The following is a 19188-nucleotide window of genomic DNA, read 5'->3' on the forward strand; positions in this document are numbered from 1 at the left end:
TTTTAATCTCTTTCAGAATATATAGGATACGGACCCCTTCAAAAATATTAGCACTCAAATAATTACATTAAAAGCTTTTCCGTTGAAGCGAGAGTTTTTATAGTAATTAAGCAAATTATTCATGTGAATATTCCATTTGAATAAAAAGAATCTAACATTGAATTTTATAGCTCATATCATATTTTTCCTATCTCCATAATTTGAAATCATATTTACATAATGTTATTCTATAACTTCTATTATTAGATTATCATTTCAATCCCAAAAATTTGAACTAGTTTTCATTAGATAAATGAAAAGTAGTATTAAATGAGGCAGGAAACAAAATATGAGGTAAAATTTTCATAGATAGGAATTTTTGTGTTCATAAAAAAACTAGAATTAGAACAGTTTTGTTACCTAGCTACCTCCTATTATTACATGGTATCATACACTATAAGCTTGTTGTTTCGGGTGAGTATCCTTTATTGTGCATTCAGTTATAATATAATTTCTAGGATGATTAACTCTATTTGAGGTTTAGAAATAATATCTAAATTCCTTCATATAGAAAATGAATTGGTGTATTATGTAATTTATCCCAAAAACCTCTTATACACACACATCAGTCTCCCATCACATGGGTATCCAACTGTTGAAATTTCACCATTATCATTAGATCTTTTTCATTTTATTCAGCAATGGACTTTCAGACAAATTTTATGTCTGCTGTATAATCATTCAGCTCGAAAGTGATGAAACGTAAATGGCAGAAAAGGGACCGAGATGTACATACATGTGAATATTCAAAATAAAGTAATTAATACTCGTGTGAGACAAAAAAAAGCAGAGAAAATTTTTCAACATGTACCGTTGATCTGCATAATGAACATCATCTATGATAATAACTTTTCTTTTTCTCCATATAATGGAAGTTCATTCATACAACAAAAAAGGGACAACAGATTAAAATCATCGAATGTTTGCGCATGGAGTATAAACCCTCATGCTTTACATACATATGCAGATAAAATAAAAAATTGTAATTATTTCAGGAGATTGAGAAGGGATTAAGTATAAATCAACAAATTAAAATTAAATAAAAATTTCATTTAGCTTTCACGTCTGGTTTGGCTTCAATTAAACTTAAACGATTTGATGCTTCATTTCATAAATCAATTTAAAAGACATTGTACAAATTTAAAAATAAATAAATTTCACTAAAATCAACTTTGAAGTTTAATTCTTCATAGCTAATGAGCAAAAACTTTTTTTCTTTTTAACTTTTTTTTATAAATTTTGAGACAAATTTTGTTTAAGATAAAATTGCAGTAATTTTCTTAAATGTTAATAAGTTTGAGAATTTTTTTTATTGCTATATTCGAGCTACTTTATGTTCACTTCTGTTATAAATATACTTTTTTTTATAAATTCATTTTTTCAATTTTTTACATTCACATTTGTCCATACATAATTTACTGCTAGTTTCATTTTAGTTCATTTGAATTATTTAGAGAAATGCAAACTGAAATTTTAAAACTTTTTCAAAAAATAAAATTTAAAATATTCATTTTGAGAATTTTGCAATTTTGAAAATCAAATTACAATTTCAATAAACTGTTCTTCTCAATAAATTTTAAAACTTCATCTAAAATTTGAATTTTATCATCAAAATATTATGTGCAGAATTTCTTTGATTTTTTGGTATTTATTGAGATTAAAATTTTAAAATTATAGTTAAATTTATTTAAGATTCTAAAGGTGAATGAGTCGTCACTTGCCTGTACTAAATAGCTGACACTTGTTCCAAATCTGCTGATGATCTACCCGAATGTATGTGTGAACATTTTGCTGATTGATAATCTGTCACAAATTTCTCCGAATTACGACAGTGATAATTTAAGTCGTCTGCACAGCAAATCGCTTTTGTGGTCAAAATTCGTTTAAATGCCGCACGAAATTCCGTATTAAAGATTGAATAAATTATCGGATTGAATGCTGAATTTGAATATCCAAGCCACGAGAGTATTTTGAAGGCTTGGCCACCAATGCATGTTTTACAAAATGCTGCCACAATATTGACACAGAAAAATGGTACCCAACATACTGGTTGTCATTTATGTCACATGTTTTTTGTGTTGAGTAACAAGATGGTTCAATGAAAATAGAGAAAATATACAATATGAATATCATTAGCAAATTTTTACTGTCGTATGAATTGAATGTAAGGCATGGTAGGAACAAAAATCGATAACCAAAATCACAAGAATGTTATATCGCAAGTTCAAGGAGATTGCGTGATGTATGCTCAACATACCTAAGGATTCTAATTAAAAATTTATAAAGCACTCTAGAAATCATTCTCAAAACTTTATTCTGCTCGTAAAAATAGATTTCACAGAATAAAGCAAAAAAATTGTGAATTCAGAGCCAATCCTCAAAAAACGTAGAGATAAAGAACTCCCATTTTATAGGCATGCCATATCACTTGTTATGTTTCTCTCATTTTTTTGTTGCCAAATGAATGTGAAGGTCAATGCGACGAAAAAAAATGTTTTTTTGCTACATTAACTTATTTCCTTCCATTCCAAGCTACATTAATTTCCACGCATACGTTGCTTCTCCTCATTTTTAATCTACATAAACATTCCACACATTTTTGATTTAAATAATTGTGCATGAAAAATCAATTTCATTTCGAGCGACATTAAAGGAAGTAATCGTAAATATATAATCAGATTTAAGCAACAAAATGTATAAATTTTCCATATGCCCAGTTCCCTCATACATTTCCTTTCCTACACGAAAATGAATTAAATTAAGCTCCTTTAGTAATAACAATAACAGTAATGATGTATGTGAGGAGCATGTTTGATGAGCAAATGTGATACGAATTTGTTAGTTATTACCACCATTAAAGCTGACTATAATGATTTAGTATTATGACATGCTTGAAAGCTTCTTTTTATGGTAAATTAATCGAAATATCCAAACAGAAGTGGAAATACAAATGAAGAGCCCCATTAATCTATCTAAAATCCAGCACCAGACAAGCGTGACTCTGTGTTGGTGTCAAATTCGATTGCAATTTAAATCCGGCATCATATCAGTGACACGTTGGTCTGGTGTCAGATTCTGGATCAATTTACCGTCTTGTGCTACTCAAGAGCTTTCATCTGTGGACTGTAAAATCAAGCTTTTTATGCTTTTCCAAGAACTAAGGTTACAAAGCTAGCTAATCTTAAATGAATGAAATTTAATGCTCGATAAATGTTTGTAAAGTGAAAATTAATTCAATTAAATGTCTCAAGTTTAGATCTTAAGTGCTGTAATTCGTATCAATATAAATAACTTTAGAAATCTCAGTTCAATAGGAATTTTTAATGAAAGGCAAAGTAATTGATGAAGACATCAACTTGATATATTTTTTCTTCTGAGAAACTAACATGAAATCTTAGATGTTTTATTGACAAAAGCTCCTTACAATTCTCACTGATAGAAATGTATTTTATTTCAATATTTACTAAAGATCATGACTCCATTATCAAGAACTTTTTCACATATTGTCATGAATAAAAAGAATAAAGAGCAAAAAAATCAGAAGAGTAATTTCATATGATATATCGATTTTATCGTTCAAGTGTGCTGCAGTCATTTCAAATTTATTCGAATTACGTGAAGATGAAGAAGTAAAGCGACACGAAGCATGAAGTAGTAATGTGAGTGGATAGGAAGCATATTAAAAGTAGTATTTTTCAGCATGAACATGATTTTTTAAAACTTAAAAATGCATACAAAATTTTAAATAATTTACTTTTTAAAATACACAAACTGTTGTTTCCATTCCGGGCTTTATTAATTTCTTTAAAAATCATTTTTATTCAACGAAGCATATAGCATGAAAAAATGGAATTTGCATACAAATAGCAACAAAATGAACGCTTATTTTAAATTCCATTTTCACAATCATAAGGATTTGAGTGCTATATATTTTAAAATCAAAAGGGAACTTAAGATTTCAAGTCTCGGTTATAATTTTAAGATTGGGTCGTCTTTAGGTCTTTTAACATCACGGCTTTGGCAATAAAACATAATGCGAATTTTATTATATGTAACAGAGAAATAAAATAAAATTTAATGAAATTTTATGACTTGAATTCACCAAAAGATGGACAAAACACAAGTTATAAGCAGTTATAAGAAATCAGCCTCAGCTGTAAAAATATCCATCACATGAAATAAACATGAAATTACGAAAACATGAAGAAAAAAGTAAAAACAAGCAGGCAAGAAATGAAGAAAAAATAATATTTGCCATATGATAAGATACCTACAATGAAAACATTATTATTTTGAACTTACCAAGAAATACACCCATTATAACACCTACAGTGATTGCTGCTTTGTGATCCGATACGTGATATGGTGACGAATGATGTAAATTTCGCATTTTCAGTTTTTTATTTGGCTTATTATTAATGCGTCTAATACTCCGGTATCTCTTTTCCGTTATTTCACCGGGATCTTTTGTTACAGCCCTTATAGACCGTACATGTTTTTGGGCATAACAATAAAGTCTATTGAATAAAATCGATAGAATAAATAGAGACCGGAAATATTTGTGTGTGCGTGTGAATGCATTTATAGGGTTAGATGGACATACAAAAAGGTAAACGTTATGGATAACAATGAAATTGAAGGAAATTCATGTAGAAAATTGTAGAAGAAAAGAGAAAAAGCAAAAAAATTTCTATTAATAACTTCATTTCTATAATCAATATATTTGAGCTTCATAATGAGATATTTACCTACAATAAATACCTATCATTACTATACATGGAACGTAAAAACTTATACAGCTCGATACAATTGCATATGTTGGCGTTAAGTCAAGTGCGCACGTTGGGTACTCAGTTCCGTCTTTATCAAACATTAATGGTTGATCTGGACGATGTAAATTTAATGAAATTGGCACAAATGAAACGAAACCGGCGAGAAGCCATATAACCGCAATCGTCCCCACAGCAATACGCCTCGTTACCCACCGTCCGTATCTATAGAATTTATTATAAATGAGGAAGAATAATTTTAATTTAAATATGAATGTACGACACGGTACGGATAAGTTTAAATAATATTATTTAATTGCATTGAGAGAAACTTTTCTAATTTGTGATAAATTTCCAAGGGAAATTTAAAAATAAACTAAATCATATAAAAATTTGCTTAACTTTAAATTAGATACAGTTTTTAATAAATAATTTCGTTTCCATAAATGTTTGCGAATTTTCCACATAAAAATAATTTTTATTTTTTTCCTTTTTTTCCTTACCTTAATGGATCTTTTATATGTATATAGCGATCCAGTGAAATGGCACATAAATTCAATATTGATGCTGTTGAGCACATTACATCGAATGCAACCCATGTATCGCAAAATTTAGCACCAAAAATCCAATATCCTGTGAATGATAGTAAAAAGATGTGATATCAACTCGCAATTTAAATTTACAAAAGTTGAATGGAAAGCTTTCAGTCGAAGTTTATGATTTTGACAACCTCCGATGGGGTTTTATATGAGAAAATGAATTTTTAGGAATTATGTAAATAAATGTCAATATATATGATTTTTTCTCCAAGGGAAGTCGGTTACCCTGATATGTATTGATATGCTATTGTTGAAAAATTCTCAAAAAATTAGCTTGATTCAACTAGAGACTTGATTCAATTGCTACAAGTTACAGTCATACAATATATAGAAAATTTCAATAAGCTTATTAAATATTCAAGAAATATTAGAAATTCGCTTGAAACTTATTTAAAGATATTTAAATATTTATCGCAGAACGTAAAGTAATCCACAAAAAAATCAATAAATTTGAATAAATATTTAATAACGAAATAAATTTTCTTACCTAAAATGTCATTCACGCCAGCAAATGTCATCACAAGAGATGCTACAAACAAATCAGCAATGGCAAGGGATGCCAGAAAAAGATTGCCGATTCGTCGAAGACTTCGTTCCGTATAAATGGCAATACACACGAGAATATTACCCGCAATTGAAAGGAAGATAAGAAGTGCTAGAAATGATCCTTTAAAATAAAAAATTCCATTAAGAAGAATGAATAAAATTTGAATAAAAAATTATTTCAATACAGCAAAAAAAACGGAATTGATTCCCAATGAAACTTTTTGACTTAGAAGTTATAAAAATTTTTCAATAAAAATCGAAATGTCTATCATTTCAATAAAGAACAACGCGAAAGATTATGATCGTTAGAATATATTTCATATTATTGGAAACAGCTTTAACGTAATCAATAAAGTTGCTCAAAATTCTCAAACAAAAGTAAATGTAGTCTGATTGGAGCTCTCGAGCACAAGTTTACTTAAGTTAATTTATTTTTAATTTACAGCAATCAAATTAATCTCATTAAAAATTCAAATTAGATTCCCGAGTGACACAAATAAAGAAGGATCTAATACGAAGCTTTTAAGCCTCCATTAAAGCTCTTTTATTATCATCACCACTCTATTTGTCAGGCATATGTTCACCATACAGGTGTGACTTCCATTTGTTATTAATAAAAGAATTTTGACGGATTCTTTTTCATTTGTGTCGCTCAAAAAAGCAAGCAGAGCATTGTACTTACCTACAAAGCAGATTGTTAAAGATGATAAAGCGTCAGGTATGTCGGTATCATTTTCATTTGTGTCTGCTGGTAGGACTTCAGAATTTGGCCACGAATCGTTAAATAATAAAAGAGAAGTCTGCAAGAATATAAAAGGATGGATGTTAATTATTGAAATAAATTTCAAAGGCAATTAAAACTTTATTTTCCACCCAAAAATGAGCAGAGCTTGATAAAATCTGTTTTGGCAAAATTAATACTGAAGAAATCTTTCTTCTTTTAAAATACCCAAAAGGAATATTGATTTCAAAAATCCCAAATGAATGTCAATCATATATAAAATTGAAGAAGATATTTATTGCATTTACACTTTTATGAGAGCATATTGGTAAATTCAGGAGGATTTTCATCCATTTTGGAAGTTAATGTAGTAAGGACTCCATTGTGGAGACGGCTTTATGGACTTTTGGAGTTTATACTCCCAATATCCTGAAAATTTGATTGCTTTCACTGCTCTAAATTTGATTGGTTTTAAAATTCTCTTTTCCAAAATCGGAATTGAATTTATATATCCTAAAGTCAATGTATATAAACGGTTTATGTCCTCTCAATAAAATAAAGGTGGAAGTTTTTCAATTTTAAATTAAATTTTTATTAATATTTGAAAATCTTTTACTATAGCAACAAGCATTAGTTTCACTGCAAAATTAAATGAATAAAGGATGATGGATATTTAACTCACGTTCCGGAACGAGAAAAATGTTCATTGGAAAGTAATCGTAAAAAAAAGCTTTAAAGAGATACTTAAATTTTCAAAAGTATAGGTATGGTGGAAATATGAGTAGACTTGAATTCGTATAAGACTCTTAAGGTATTTACAGTCGAGTAGATGAAATACAAAAAAATTGTACAGTCTGTTTCTGTGGTTCATATTACTTCCACATTTTTTGTTTCTTGTGTTGAAAAACAAAAAAATTCCTTGTTGAATTTATTTTTTGCAATTGAAATTCTTCTTAGAAACTTTTTATTTACTGTACAGCTCTGTACAGAATTTTATTTTGAAATTGTGAGGAAAAAAAAAGTTTTGCACTAAAGAAATAAAATGTTTTTTTCCCATCACATTTCGATATCTTTTATGAGAACGTATGCCATAGGAATGATGTATTTCAATATTATTTTAAATAAGCTTAAAACATTTTGGAATTTTTTTTACTTAAATTTAGGTAACTTTGGGGCGGGGTTCATGAGATCGATCAATTTTTCGACCGGGTTCTGTCGAGTTTTCGGCGTTTTTCTGCAATTTATTGTTCAAGAAAATTTCAAACGGCTAAAAACTGTTCAAAAATCTGCGATTGAAATATCTGTCAATAAAACGACAGAAAAATGGCCGAATTCGTCAAGAAATAGCCAGAACGAGATAAAGAAATCCCAAATAACTTAAATCAGTTAATCGATCAAAAATCCGGCCCCAGATTTACGTTACTCTGACTTGGTTCTTAATTCAATTTAAATCCAATTCGATTTGAATCCGGAATCATGATAAAGTCCCATCGTGCTGATCTGATGCAGAATCTTAATCGATTAACCTACTTGTGCTATTCCGGATATATATTAATCCCAGGATGGAAATAAATATCGGAACAAAAAATATGAGATTCAGAAGTAAGATTTATTCGATAATGTTTCAAATTAATTTTTATTACAGTGTTCAATTTCTCTAAAAGCTTTACTTCAAACCTAATACTTAATTTAATGCAGATGCACAAAATGATTCATATTCTTAAAAGGAACCAATTAGAAGAAAGTTTGTAGAAAAGCTCTGCAAATGTTTGCAATGGAATATTCAGCAACTATGGTATTCTATATACAAATTTTATTTCTATAGGAGGGAGCAATAAGATGGAAAAAATGTAATAACAGATAATCGATATGAAGCTGTAAGTATTGATACGTTATTACATTGTGAACGTGTTTTTTCATGTGTAAGACTTGAAAGTACAATAAAATTTGTTTTCTATAGCAAGTACGTTGGTATTATTATCAATGTCTACATACCATAAATTTTATTCAACTATTTTCTTTTTTATTTCTTCAGTTTTTCTGTGGGTTTAACAATACAGGAGGAAAATGCAGTAAAATTGAAAAAATCATGAAGTTTTCGATAACGATAGAATTTCAGGCAATAAATTGAATTTGTCATTTCCTTTTATTTGGTGCTATGAATTTCAATAAAGTTATAACTCAAATTGACATGTTTGTCATAAAATTGGGAAAAGTTCCATTACAATTTAAATTTTCTATCCTCACTTTTTATGATTATTATTCTTTAAACGAACAATCAAAATATAATTCGACCGTAACATATGGTAAAGTTCTATTTTACTTATAAAGAATTATTTCAATTCTTCTTCTTTCCTTTGTTGTTTTTGACTCCTCATTATTGTATTGAAAATTGATTTTTGGTCTTCTTAGTGTTATCATATAAAAGAATTATATTATGTATTTTATGGGCTATTGATTGAAGCTGTATTGTACAAAGAATATTATGGTGACATGCTACTGGAAAATTCTATGTATTGTTGCGTAAAATAATTTTACTTTTGTTACTTTTGAGAATTTTATACTCGAGTGACACAACGAAGAAGGCATCAAGGTCCATAATTTATGGAGCTTTTTATGCTGTTTGACAGTTATATTGATGCCACACGTCAGTTCAAGAGTCAAAGAGCTTTGAGAGAGCCTTAAGGTGAGTACTTCCTCATTTATGTCGATTAGTTCAAATTGAAATGTAATATGCTGCATAATATTATTAATGATTTGCTAAACTATCTAAAATTTAATAGAGCTTTAATAGAAAAATTCAGAAACTTTAAAAGCTTTAATTAAAAGGTCGAGTCAATTTTCACAAATTACTTAAAGTTACTTTAAAACTTTTGTAAAGCTGTGAAGGATCACAAGATGTCAAAAATAAAAATGTAATTATGAAAAATTTGATATTTCCAGCAGTTGTCTGACAAGCTTCTTAATTTTATTGTTCTATAAATTAATTATCCATCAAAATAATTCTCATCAATCTCAGCTTTTATATTTAATGAAAAGTAATTCTCTTCAAAAAATGAAAAAGACACAAAAATGAAGAATAACGAAAAAGAAATTTATGACAAAAAGCAGACTATTAATGTTAAGGATGTAATAAGAAGTGACTTGAATGAAATTCAACAAGAAATTTTGTGAGAAACAAAGCATATTTTTAGTTAACAACTCAGAAAATAAATATGGAAAAGGTGCTATGGATCGTTCATAAATAACGTCAAGGCAAACAAAGCATTTCAGGTTCTTACAAAAGTTTTCATCCAGCACAAAAGACAAAATTTATTAATGAATGACCCACAATGTAATTCCTATCATTCAGATTCAGACACGCAAGGAACTTTATGCTATTTTATAGCTTACGAAAAATTCTGCATGCACGACATAAAATTAACATTGCTGGTGCTTCTATTTTCTTCCCTTTTTCCCTTTGTATTCTCAATACTCGTGCTTTTTGAATTGAGTTGATTTAATAATAAATAAAAGCAATTTTGTAGTATAGTTTCCCTGGATGAGTGCGTTCATTCTACCATGCTCAATATTGTTATTGACAATAAAGAAATTATTGAATTGTTCAATAAATATTACAAATATATTATAGGTTTATGGCTTTCCTGACAGTTTTATGATTGATAAGAACTTTGAAAAATTGGTTTATGATAACTTTATTTTCCTCTGATTCAATGAACCTGATATTATAAGACGAATAAGAGTTGACAGGCTTGAGTTGGATCTGTTGTCAGAAGACCTGTTGAAGCTCACATTACTTTACTTGCTTACTTTGCTAGCCGTACAGATCAAAAGTGATCCATGGCATCTGTTAGTTGGCGCCTGAAGCTGTCTTTATCGCTGGTTGCCCTTTGTCAATTACCTAATGTTACATTGTCACTATCAACAGCTCTTAAAGCTTCCATTAATAAAGTTTCTCAGTCTGAATTTGTAGAACGTAAAAGGTCTCATGGAGCACTTGGAATGAAGTATTGAAAATTGGCAAGCGGTAGCCAACGAAAGAGACAAGAGCCTCAGGCGCCATCTTAAAGAGGACTAAATTGATCTGAACGGACAGCAAAGTAAATAAGTACATCTACAGCATTTCAAAAATACTTAAAACAAATACCAAATACAAATTGAAAGAAATCTGACTTACATCGCTTCCAACAAAAACGTGAGAGAATTTATTAAAATTCGAGAAACAAAAATTCCTTCATAATTGCATTACTTTATCTTGTTGAGAAAATATTCTGAATTTCCACAAAATTTTCATTTTCCATACCCGTTTGCCTTACGTTACGAATATTCAAGGTTACAATTCTTGCGTAGGATGTGTTTTTCTTTCACCGAGTCCTCATTTCGTTCATTACTTTTAAATCATGGTGCCACGAATGACAAAGTAGAAAAATTAAATTTAGATACAATTTAAGAAACCTCCTCTAAGCTTAGGATGTAGAAGAAAAAAATAGGACAGTAAGAAACATGTTGTGGCACGTAAAACAATCAGATCAAAGTTGACGGATGTTGTAAATGTTTAATGTTTGCCTTTCATAACTCGAGTCTCGAGACGTAAAAAAATGAGTACAAATGAGATAAGAAGAAGCAAAAACAATCTTGTTGTATATGTACCAACACTCCTTCTTCATGTTTTCACTTCCTTTCCGTATTTAATGTGTACTGAAAATGCCACAAAAAAGTGAGAAAAAGGAAAAACAGAAAAAAAAGTTTTTTGTTGTTGGCTTTTTGCTGTGGCTCTTTTAATATACTTCTCCATTATTCATGCCTGTGCTTTAAAATGGTGATGAAAATTATAGAGTCAGAGAATTTGCCTTTTAGAATTTTAAATATGATGTAGATAAAGAAATATGGACGAAGAAGGATGGACCATTTTTGTAAATTTAAACATTACATGCCTTTTATTCTCAATAGCTTTAAAGTGCTTGGTTGTTAATTATTTTTGAGGGTCAAACCCTTCAATTTAGTTTGTTTAATAAAAAAAGTGCAACTTTATGAATTTGCAAAGTTTGAAATTGAAATTGACACTGATATATAACCCTCAATTGGAGCCTGAATGACGGATAAATTAAATTGTTCCATGGCAATTATTTCAAACTAGAAGAATACCCCATCAAGCATGATGGGAAGATACTAAATTAACGTTTACTTGAGATTCTATGGGGTCGTTCTCTTACATCGTAACGGAACAAGTTGTCTTTTTGACCACTTCTTCAACTTCCTCAACTCCGTAACAAAATCTCACCTTATTGTCTACAAGCTTAAAAAACAGAACGACAAAAAGACAAATGACCAAAATTATATTAATAATGTTTTTCCAACTTTTGAGCATGAAAATGCAAACCAGTTACAGTTTTCTGGCAATGATAGCCTTTTTTAAAAAGTTTTCAACTATTAAACCGCAAATTGAATTTTTTAAAAGTTTCTGATTCTATTTAACATAGAAAACTAATATCATAAATTATTCAGTCTACACACAAGTAACATTTAAAAATCATTTTGTTCCATCATACATTCTTGCAAGTTTTCCCAGAAAAGGGGAGACATTTTTTGTCAAAGCCAGATGTGGTTTTACAATTTATACAGAATTGACCCAAAAAACTCATTAACATTGTGAAAGAATTGTTTTGATTTTTTTATTTTTGGTTTATGCTATCTCTTTTGCCTGACGATGCTTCAAACAAAATATTTACATTATTCTTCTCATTTAGGCTATCCACCCACTGAATAAAGTAAGAAGTAAAAATATAAATATAAATTAAAATTTAAAGAGTATATAAAGCTATTTGGTTTTTTCAACTTTATCTTCACCCTTGTTCGTCCTCGTCTGTTTGAAAAAGATACGGATCATTAGTAATTGCAAATAATAAAGTTAATGTTGTGTAGGAAGAATAATTTTTAAAAACTTAGAGAGCATTTAATGATAGACGTTAGATCCTTCTTAAATGAAACGGTTGAATTGCTTAAAGACCTTAAGGGTAAAAAGCTAAAAATCGATTTTTCTACTTTCTACCTTCGATTCATTCAAAGTCAATTCAAAGTAAAATTACTTCCGATAGGCAACTTTAATTTTTAATTTTTCTTATATTAATAATTTCTAATAATCTTTATTGCTTCCCATTTTGAAATAATTGTCTATCAAAGAAAATTAAAACACGTTTCAAAACTAATTGTGTAATATTCTTCGAACTAAATTGCGAATATTAGAATTCGATTATAAACCCGAGCAACACAATTGAAGAATATCCTGTTGACAGAGACATTTTTGGATTTGGTATTAGGAAATAGCATGCGGATGTCAGAGATAAAGCCAAGATTCAAGTGACATCTGAGGGAGTCCATGGAACACAATTGATCTGTTAGGCTAGCAAAGAAGAAGAAGACACAATTGAAGAGGGCTCCTTTACATAATTTTAAAGACACCGATAAAGAATTTTAAAGCTTGGCTCTTTTATTAATACTAAATGAAGGCCTCTATAATGCGGCAAACAAGTGGACGTCTTATTTAGGCTTAGGATTGGAATTGACAAAAGAAATGTAGTAGAGTCCTGAATGTTCTGATGCGGAACCTTCTTCAATTCGTATAGTTCGGGAAAAGCAATGAAAAATTTTCAGATCCTATTTTCTACTCAATAAGTTTTTGAATTATTGATTATTTAAAATTATTCTCGATTAAAATTCCAAACAAGTTTTTGCGAAATACCGTGAAGAAAATTTTAATAATGTTTACAACTTTGTAATTTTGCTTAACATTAAAGCGAGGCTTTTTTTATTATTCTAGTGAAATGATGAATATATAATAAGAATATTCGCATACAGTTTGAATATAAAATTTAAATTTCTAGAATTATAATACTTTTAATAATTTTATTACGAAGTTAATCTTGAGAATTCAACAATAAATTTAAAAGCCTCAATAAAAGCTAAAGCTCTTCCAAAATCACCTTAAATTTGTACCTTACATGAAAAATTGTTTTTAAGTAGGATCTAATGAGGCTATTCATTTAATGTTTTTTGTGCCTACGGTTTTAATATAAGCGTCTATTAAATATAAACAAATTTTCATCCTGTAAAAATTAATTAATTCCTGTACTTCTAGTCTCTAGTAAAAAAAAGGTTAGAACAATTTTTTTTAATATAACAAAACTTTTATTCAGGAAACAGCAACAATACTAACAACACAAGAAGTACCAAAGAGAAAGTTTTTCAAACATTACAGCAAAGCCAACATCTCTTTCATCCACTTTTCATTCATTAACATGATATTTATGTGTAAAGTGTTGATAAAGTTTAAAGGAAGAATATATATATAAATTGTATAAGGTGCATGAAGTTTTTGAGCTCAAAAAGTTCCTTCAATTTCCCCTGATAATTTTCTATAATTTTTGTACTATATTATTCTTTTACTTGAATTTCATAAACTTTTTCATTATAATGAAACTTCTTATTCCACATATGAGACCTTAAAATGTTATTTGAGATAACCAGTAAACAATTTTTAATTCATGATATGCACAAGTCTCATTTAAAAGTGTAGTGTGAAGTTCAGAAAGTGCAGTGAAGTTCATAGAGGAAGGAAGTAGTCTAAAGCATTATTGCATTAGTATACAGAAAGGGAGGAAGTGTCAAGAAGGCCATTTTGCAAGCACTTTTGAAATTTTCTTGATTTTCATGGACATGATAGAGCTTTAATTTTAAACTTTAAAGGCAGTTCATAGTATATTCACACAGTCATCAAAACATATAATGTCAGTCAAACTTGCAAACTAATAAATCGATTAATAGAAAAAGCGATCAATAATCTTATCAACATTCTACTCAGAAACAGTCTGAAATCCTAATTTGAAAAAGTTAGAGCTACAACTCAACACAAACTGCTGGTTAAGCATTTTTGCTATCCAATCTTCTTGCTATTACTTGTAGAATGAATAAATTGTTAGGAGATGATGATGATGGATTATATCTATCCATCTCTAACACAAAAAGCACAAACCACTATGGTCCATTTACGTTCCTTTTTACCTCTTATGAAAATCAATACATACAAACCTATAAGTATGTGTGTAGTATGCCGTTGTTATTTGTAAATGTTAGCATTTAGAGATTTGCATAAATCACTACAAGAACTGAGGTTACTGCTGTTATATTGGGACTTAACAACAGTATATAAAAGTCTGTAACATCTTGCTCCTGTCAGTAAATCTTATGAAAAATTATTTACTTTGCTTGTGATGAGAAAATATTTACCATTTCGTGGGAATTTAATCTTTAAATGCTCTATTAAATATATTTAGCTTTTATGGAGTGTTATTGTATTCAACAAGGAAATTTGCTACAAAAATAGATGAGACTTTTCAACAAGACTTTTGAATTAATTTTAGCATAAAATTCCTTAATAGTATTTTGCACGTTTATTACACAAAATGTATGAATTTTCATAAAATGTGATTAATTTTGTAAAGACGATTATGAAGATTCCAGTGTTTAAGACCTGATGTATAGAGCACACTGTGAAATGCTTCAGTAAATGGTAGCTCAATTGTGTAGACTTTATATGAGTAAAATATACTCTAAAATTCTAACCGAAATGTCAGTTTAGATTTAGTAAAATACTAAATGAATTTTAGGTTTAACTATAATGTTTTGAAATGTATAAAACCAAAATTGCCACAGAGACAACCGAAACTGATTTTACACATCAATCACTTGAATCATGATTCTGCTTATTTTATGTCCAATCCTTCCAAATCTCTTCAAGAAAAACATAAAATTTAATTTAATGATTTTAAGAAACAAGCAAAATGAAATTTTAATTGGCAACACAACATAGCAAATTATTTTTAGTACATAATGCAAAAGGCTTCATTGTTATCATTATCGTTAACATGAACATTTTCATTATCATCCTCTTGCATGTTGTTGTTGAATATATTTAAACTATTTTAATTAAACTTTTCGTCATCATCGTCATCATCATCACTCATTTTACTTGTTTTGAAGCTTCAGCAAGTACAGTACAAAATGAAAGGCAGAAATAATTTTATATTATTCCTCCTACAAGTCTTAGAAATGTGCTACTTGTTATGTCAACAAATTTTCAACTAGATTCTTCATCAGCTTTTGAGTATATGTAGCGACATTTTATGAAGAAAGTTTCATATAAAAAGCAACATTGTGTACACAAAAAGTTTTATTTATTCATTTATTGTTTCAAATTTACATTACTTGATGAGGCATGAAAAAGCAACCAAACATGCTCCTTTGTGTGAAAATTTAGTTGAAATTTTGTCCGACTGATCTTCGATTTAATTAGATTTCATTTGAATGGTGCTGTTTTTGAGAAAATTGAGCATTAAAATCGATAATTTTCTGTACATATGTGCATCTAAAACATTCATCCCCGAGCGACACAAATAGCGATGGTTAAACTACAAAGCTTTAAAAGCTTCGATAAAGCTCCTAGATTAATATCAGTTGGAAGCTACCTCCATGTGAATTCCAAATAGCATGACATATGACCAAATGTGTTGCTCGGGATGAAACATTAGGACTGTATAAGTGTCTCATAACCTCAACTAAAGTTGGCAGTAATTTTGAAGTCCGGATTCTGATAAAAAAGTCTCAGTTGAGTCGATTTTTTGAGAGTCCGGACTCCACGAGATCCAGACTCTAGATGAGGCGCCTTCACATTGGAGTCCTGCCAACTCTTGCCTTGAAATGAAAACACCACAAAGTAATCAACTCCATAACGAAGCTCAACTTTCAGTAATTTTAAATAACTTCCTAACTTGCTCTTATGAGATTATTTCTACCTCATTATCATCATCCTTCTTTCCTTCCCTTTGCTTCGTTTTCTTTAGAGACAATACGACTATAAAAGTTTTTAATGGCACTAAAATGATATTTACTTATGTACATTAATCCACATCATTTTCATAGAATTTTATTAGTGATAAGTTCTCTAGCTAAATGATCTGAGTATATATGCAAACTAGGTATAATTTGGTCTACATAATCATATTTTATTATCCTAATTTACGATGCAAAATATGAAATGACTTATATCATGTAAATTTATGTAACATAAATGAGTATAATTTAATTCTAATTTAAAAACGAGTTCAATAAAATTTTCTATGAATGATGTGAATATGTATCAGTGCACATAATTGTACGTGTGTGTGTGAGTCACTCAAAAATAAGATTGATAAAATTTAAAGTACATGAAATAAATTTACTACTCAAAACATATATGAAAATCAATCTACATGATGTGACATGAATGCTTACATCTGTTCAACGATCTTTATGATTACATACAATTTAAAAGATTATTGTTATTCAGCATAATATTGAGTGATTGGAGTATTTTTTTCTGTTAATAATAGAAGCAAAAATGTCGAGAGCAAAATCCTTTACTAACAACACTACAGACTATTTGAATTCACAGCATGCTTATTATCCCATAGCACGAAATGATTGAGACAATGACAGAAGATTTGATGAATGATATGGGAAACGATTCAGAAATAAGTGGCGTAAAATTGTTTGCAGTATACTTTTTTTACACTTTATTAAAAGATAAACAAAGCACTCAAATAGAGTGCTGTTGAGTAATTCAAACAGGTTTACTTAAGTTTCATATGATAGAGTTATTTAAAGGTGGTCAAAATTAAGATCAATATTTCCAATTATTGCTAGCCTTTAACTATTGATAATATATAAAGGAAATAGGTTGAGATGGAATACGACTGACTGACTCAAACTCAAATGACATTTCCTTGAAATCTTTCATTCCTCTTCATTATAACTTTAAGCTTAAGTGTCTTTCAGCACTTTATGATGCTTGCAAACACTTGGAACAAATGCATGAACAAGTGAATATAATTGAATTTTATGATCAAAGTTCTACAAAGTATATCGATTGAATACCTCTAAGGCATATTTGAAAACTATTGATATGAAATTTCAAACCCACATTATTTGAATTTCCTCTTAACTCTTGAATGGAAATCCTTTGTGATATCTAAACATGAAAAAGTGCTTTCAGGAACTTTTTTATTCGAAAACTGAGAAAATGAGATGAGTCAAAAGAGATTTTACAAGCACAAAAGTTCTCTCCTTTCAGCACACATGACATGTCTGTGAAATTCTTAAACGATTTCCATCTTCTTAAGGAAACATCATACATATAGTATGGAAGTAGTTGTTGAAAAAGTTTTATAACCCTCATATGATCAATTTTTGAAATGAAATTTCTATTTTTATTCATAACCCCTACAACAAGTTCTAAAGAAGTTTTAAGACTCGTTTTTCCATCGAAAACAGTTTTATTTGCTTAGCTGTCAGGAACATGAAGCTCAGCATATTTTTTCAAAAATTGCTTTATGATTTTCATGAAAATTTTATGTGCTTAAACTTGTTTTCCCCAAAAACAAGCCAAACTTACATTAATTTGAAATTTTGAGCAAATATTGCGCTCAAGTCCATTCATGAAAGTTCCATTTTTTAAACTTTTTCAATTTCCTTTTTTCATGTTCATATTTTTTATTGCACCAGGCTCTTAAATAAAAAGGAAAGTAAATAAGAAGTAGGAAAATGGAACCAAATGTATCGAAAGTGTCGTGCAACATGTGAAAGGGAAGTTTTTTATGGACATTTCATGTGTGCAATGAGCAACTCGTAAAAAAATTATATAAAGTAGCATAGTATGTCAACTTATAGCTTATGTAAGGTCAATAATGTTTAATGTCAGAAAGTCTGCATTCAAACTATAGTTTATGTCACCGGAAATGAAATAGGCAAGTGGATACATATTTTACTGACTTTTTTCAACTTATTGATATTATATGTAGATGAAATGTGTATGTGACAGGAACTGGGGGAAGGGATAAGGTTTGAATTTTTATTGTATGGATCACAGAAATTTAGGAAGGATTTTGGGAATTTTTCACAAAAAACTCTAGCAGATTTAAGACTTATTTCCAATAAACACGGTTTGACTCCCCCTGCATGCACCCCTGGTATATGGCAAAGGTTTACTGTAAAAATCTCGAGCCCATAAATCCGAGAAATATAATTAAGAAGAGCATGTTGATGAAAAAATTTGACATTTTTATATGAAAAATATTATTTTATGAGACTTTTGCCAACAGCCATTTCCACCATAATGTCAGACCTTCTGTAAACATTAAGAATATTAATATCAGTTCCTATCCCTTATTGCTTTCATTTCCTCTACAATCATCTTTGTGTAAATTTAATTTCCATCAAAAATCATAATGATGGTAAATACAAGTTTATTTATTAGACTTTTTATATAAACCACAGCAGTTATTAATGTAAAATATGGAAGAACAAAAATGTATGTAAATTTGAATCTCATAAGTTATCATCTCTTCGTAAAGAAGCTTAAGCGTAAAAAAAATAAATTTTGTCTTCTTTTCATTTCCGAAGCCGCATAGCTTCACCACAAAAA

At 29.2% G+C, this 19188-nt stretch overlaps 1 protein-coding gene across 3 annotated transcripts in view; it reads right to left on the bottom strand.

The window, feature by feature from the left end:
• Positions 1–1685: 1685 nt before the first annotated feature.
• Dop1R1 (Dopamine 1-like receptor 1) overlaps positions 1686–19188 on the bottom strand; it is a 28391-nt gene continuing 10888 nt past the window's right edge. For all 3 annotated transcript variants that reach the window (XM_070649210.1, XM_070649209.1, XM_070649212.1), the window contains exons 2-7: positions 6636–6753; positions 5895–6074; positions 5312–5441; positions 4788–5033; positions 4342–4556; positions 1686–2085 (exon numbers count right to left, since the gene is read on the bottom strand). In XM_070649210.1, coding sequence (XP_070505311.1) covers positions 1766–2085; positions 4342–4556; positions 4788–5033; positions 5312–5441; positions 5895–6074; positions 6636–6753 — 1209 coding nt within the window. In that variant the 3' untranslated portion in view covers positions 1686–1765. The remainder of the gene's footprint in view (positions 2086–4341; positions 4557–4787; positions 5034–5311; positions 5442–5894; positions 6075–6635; positions 6754–19188) is intronic.

This window comes from Chironomus tepperi, unplaced genomic scaffold (assembly GCF_022539635.2).
Source record: "Chironomus tepperi strain 1889 unplaced genomic scaffold, CSIRO-AGI_Ctep_v1 contig_421, whole genome shotgun sequence".
NCBI lineage: Eukaryota > Metazoa > Arthropoda > Insecta > Diptera > Chironomidae > Chironomus > Chironomus tepperi.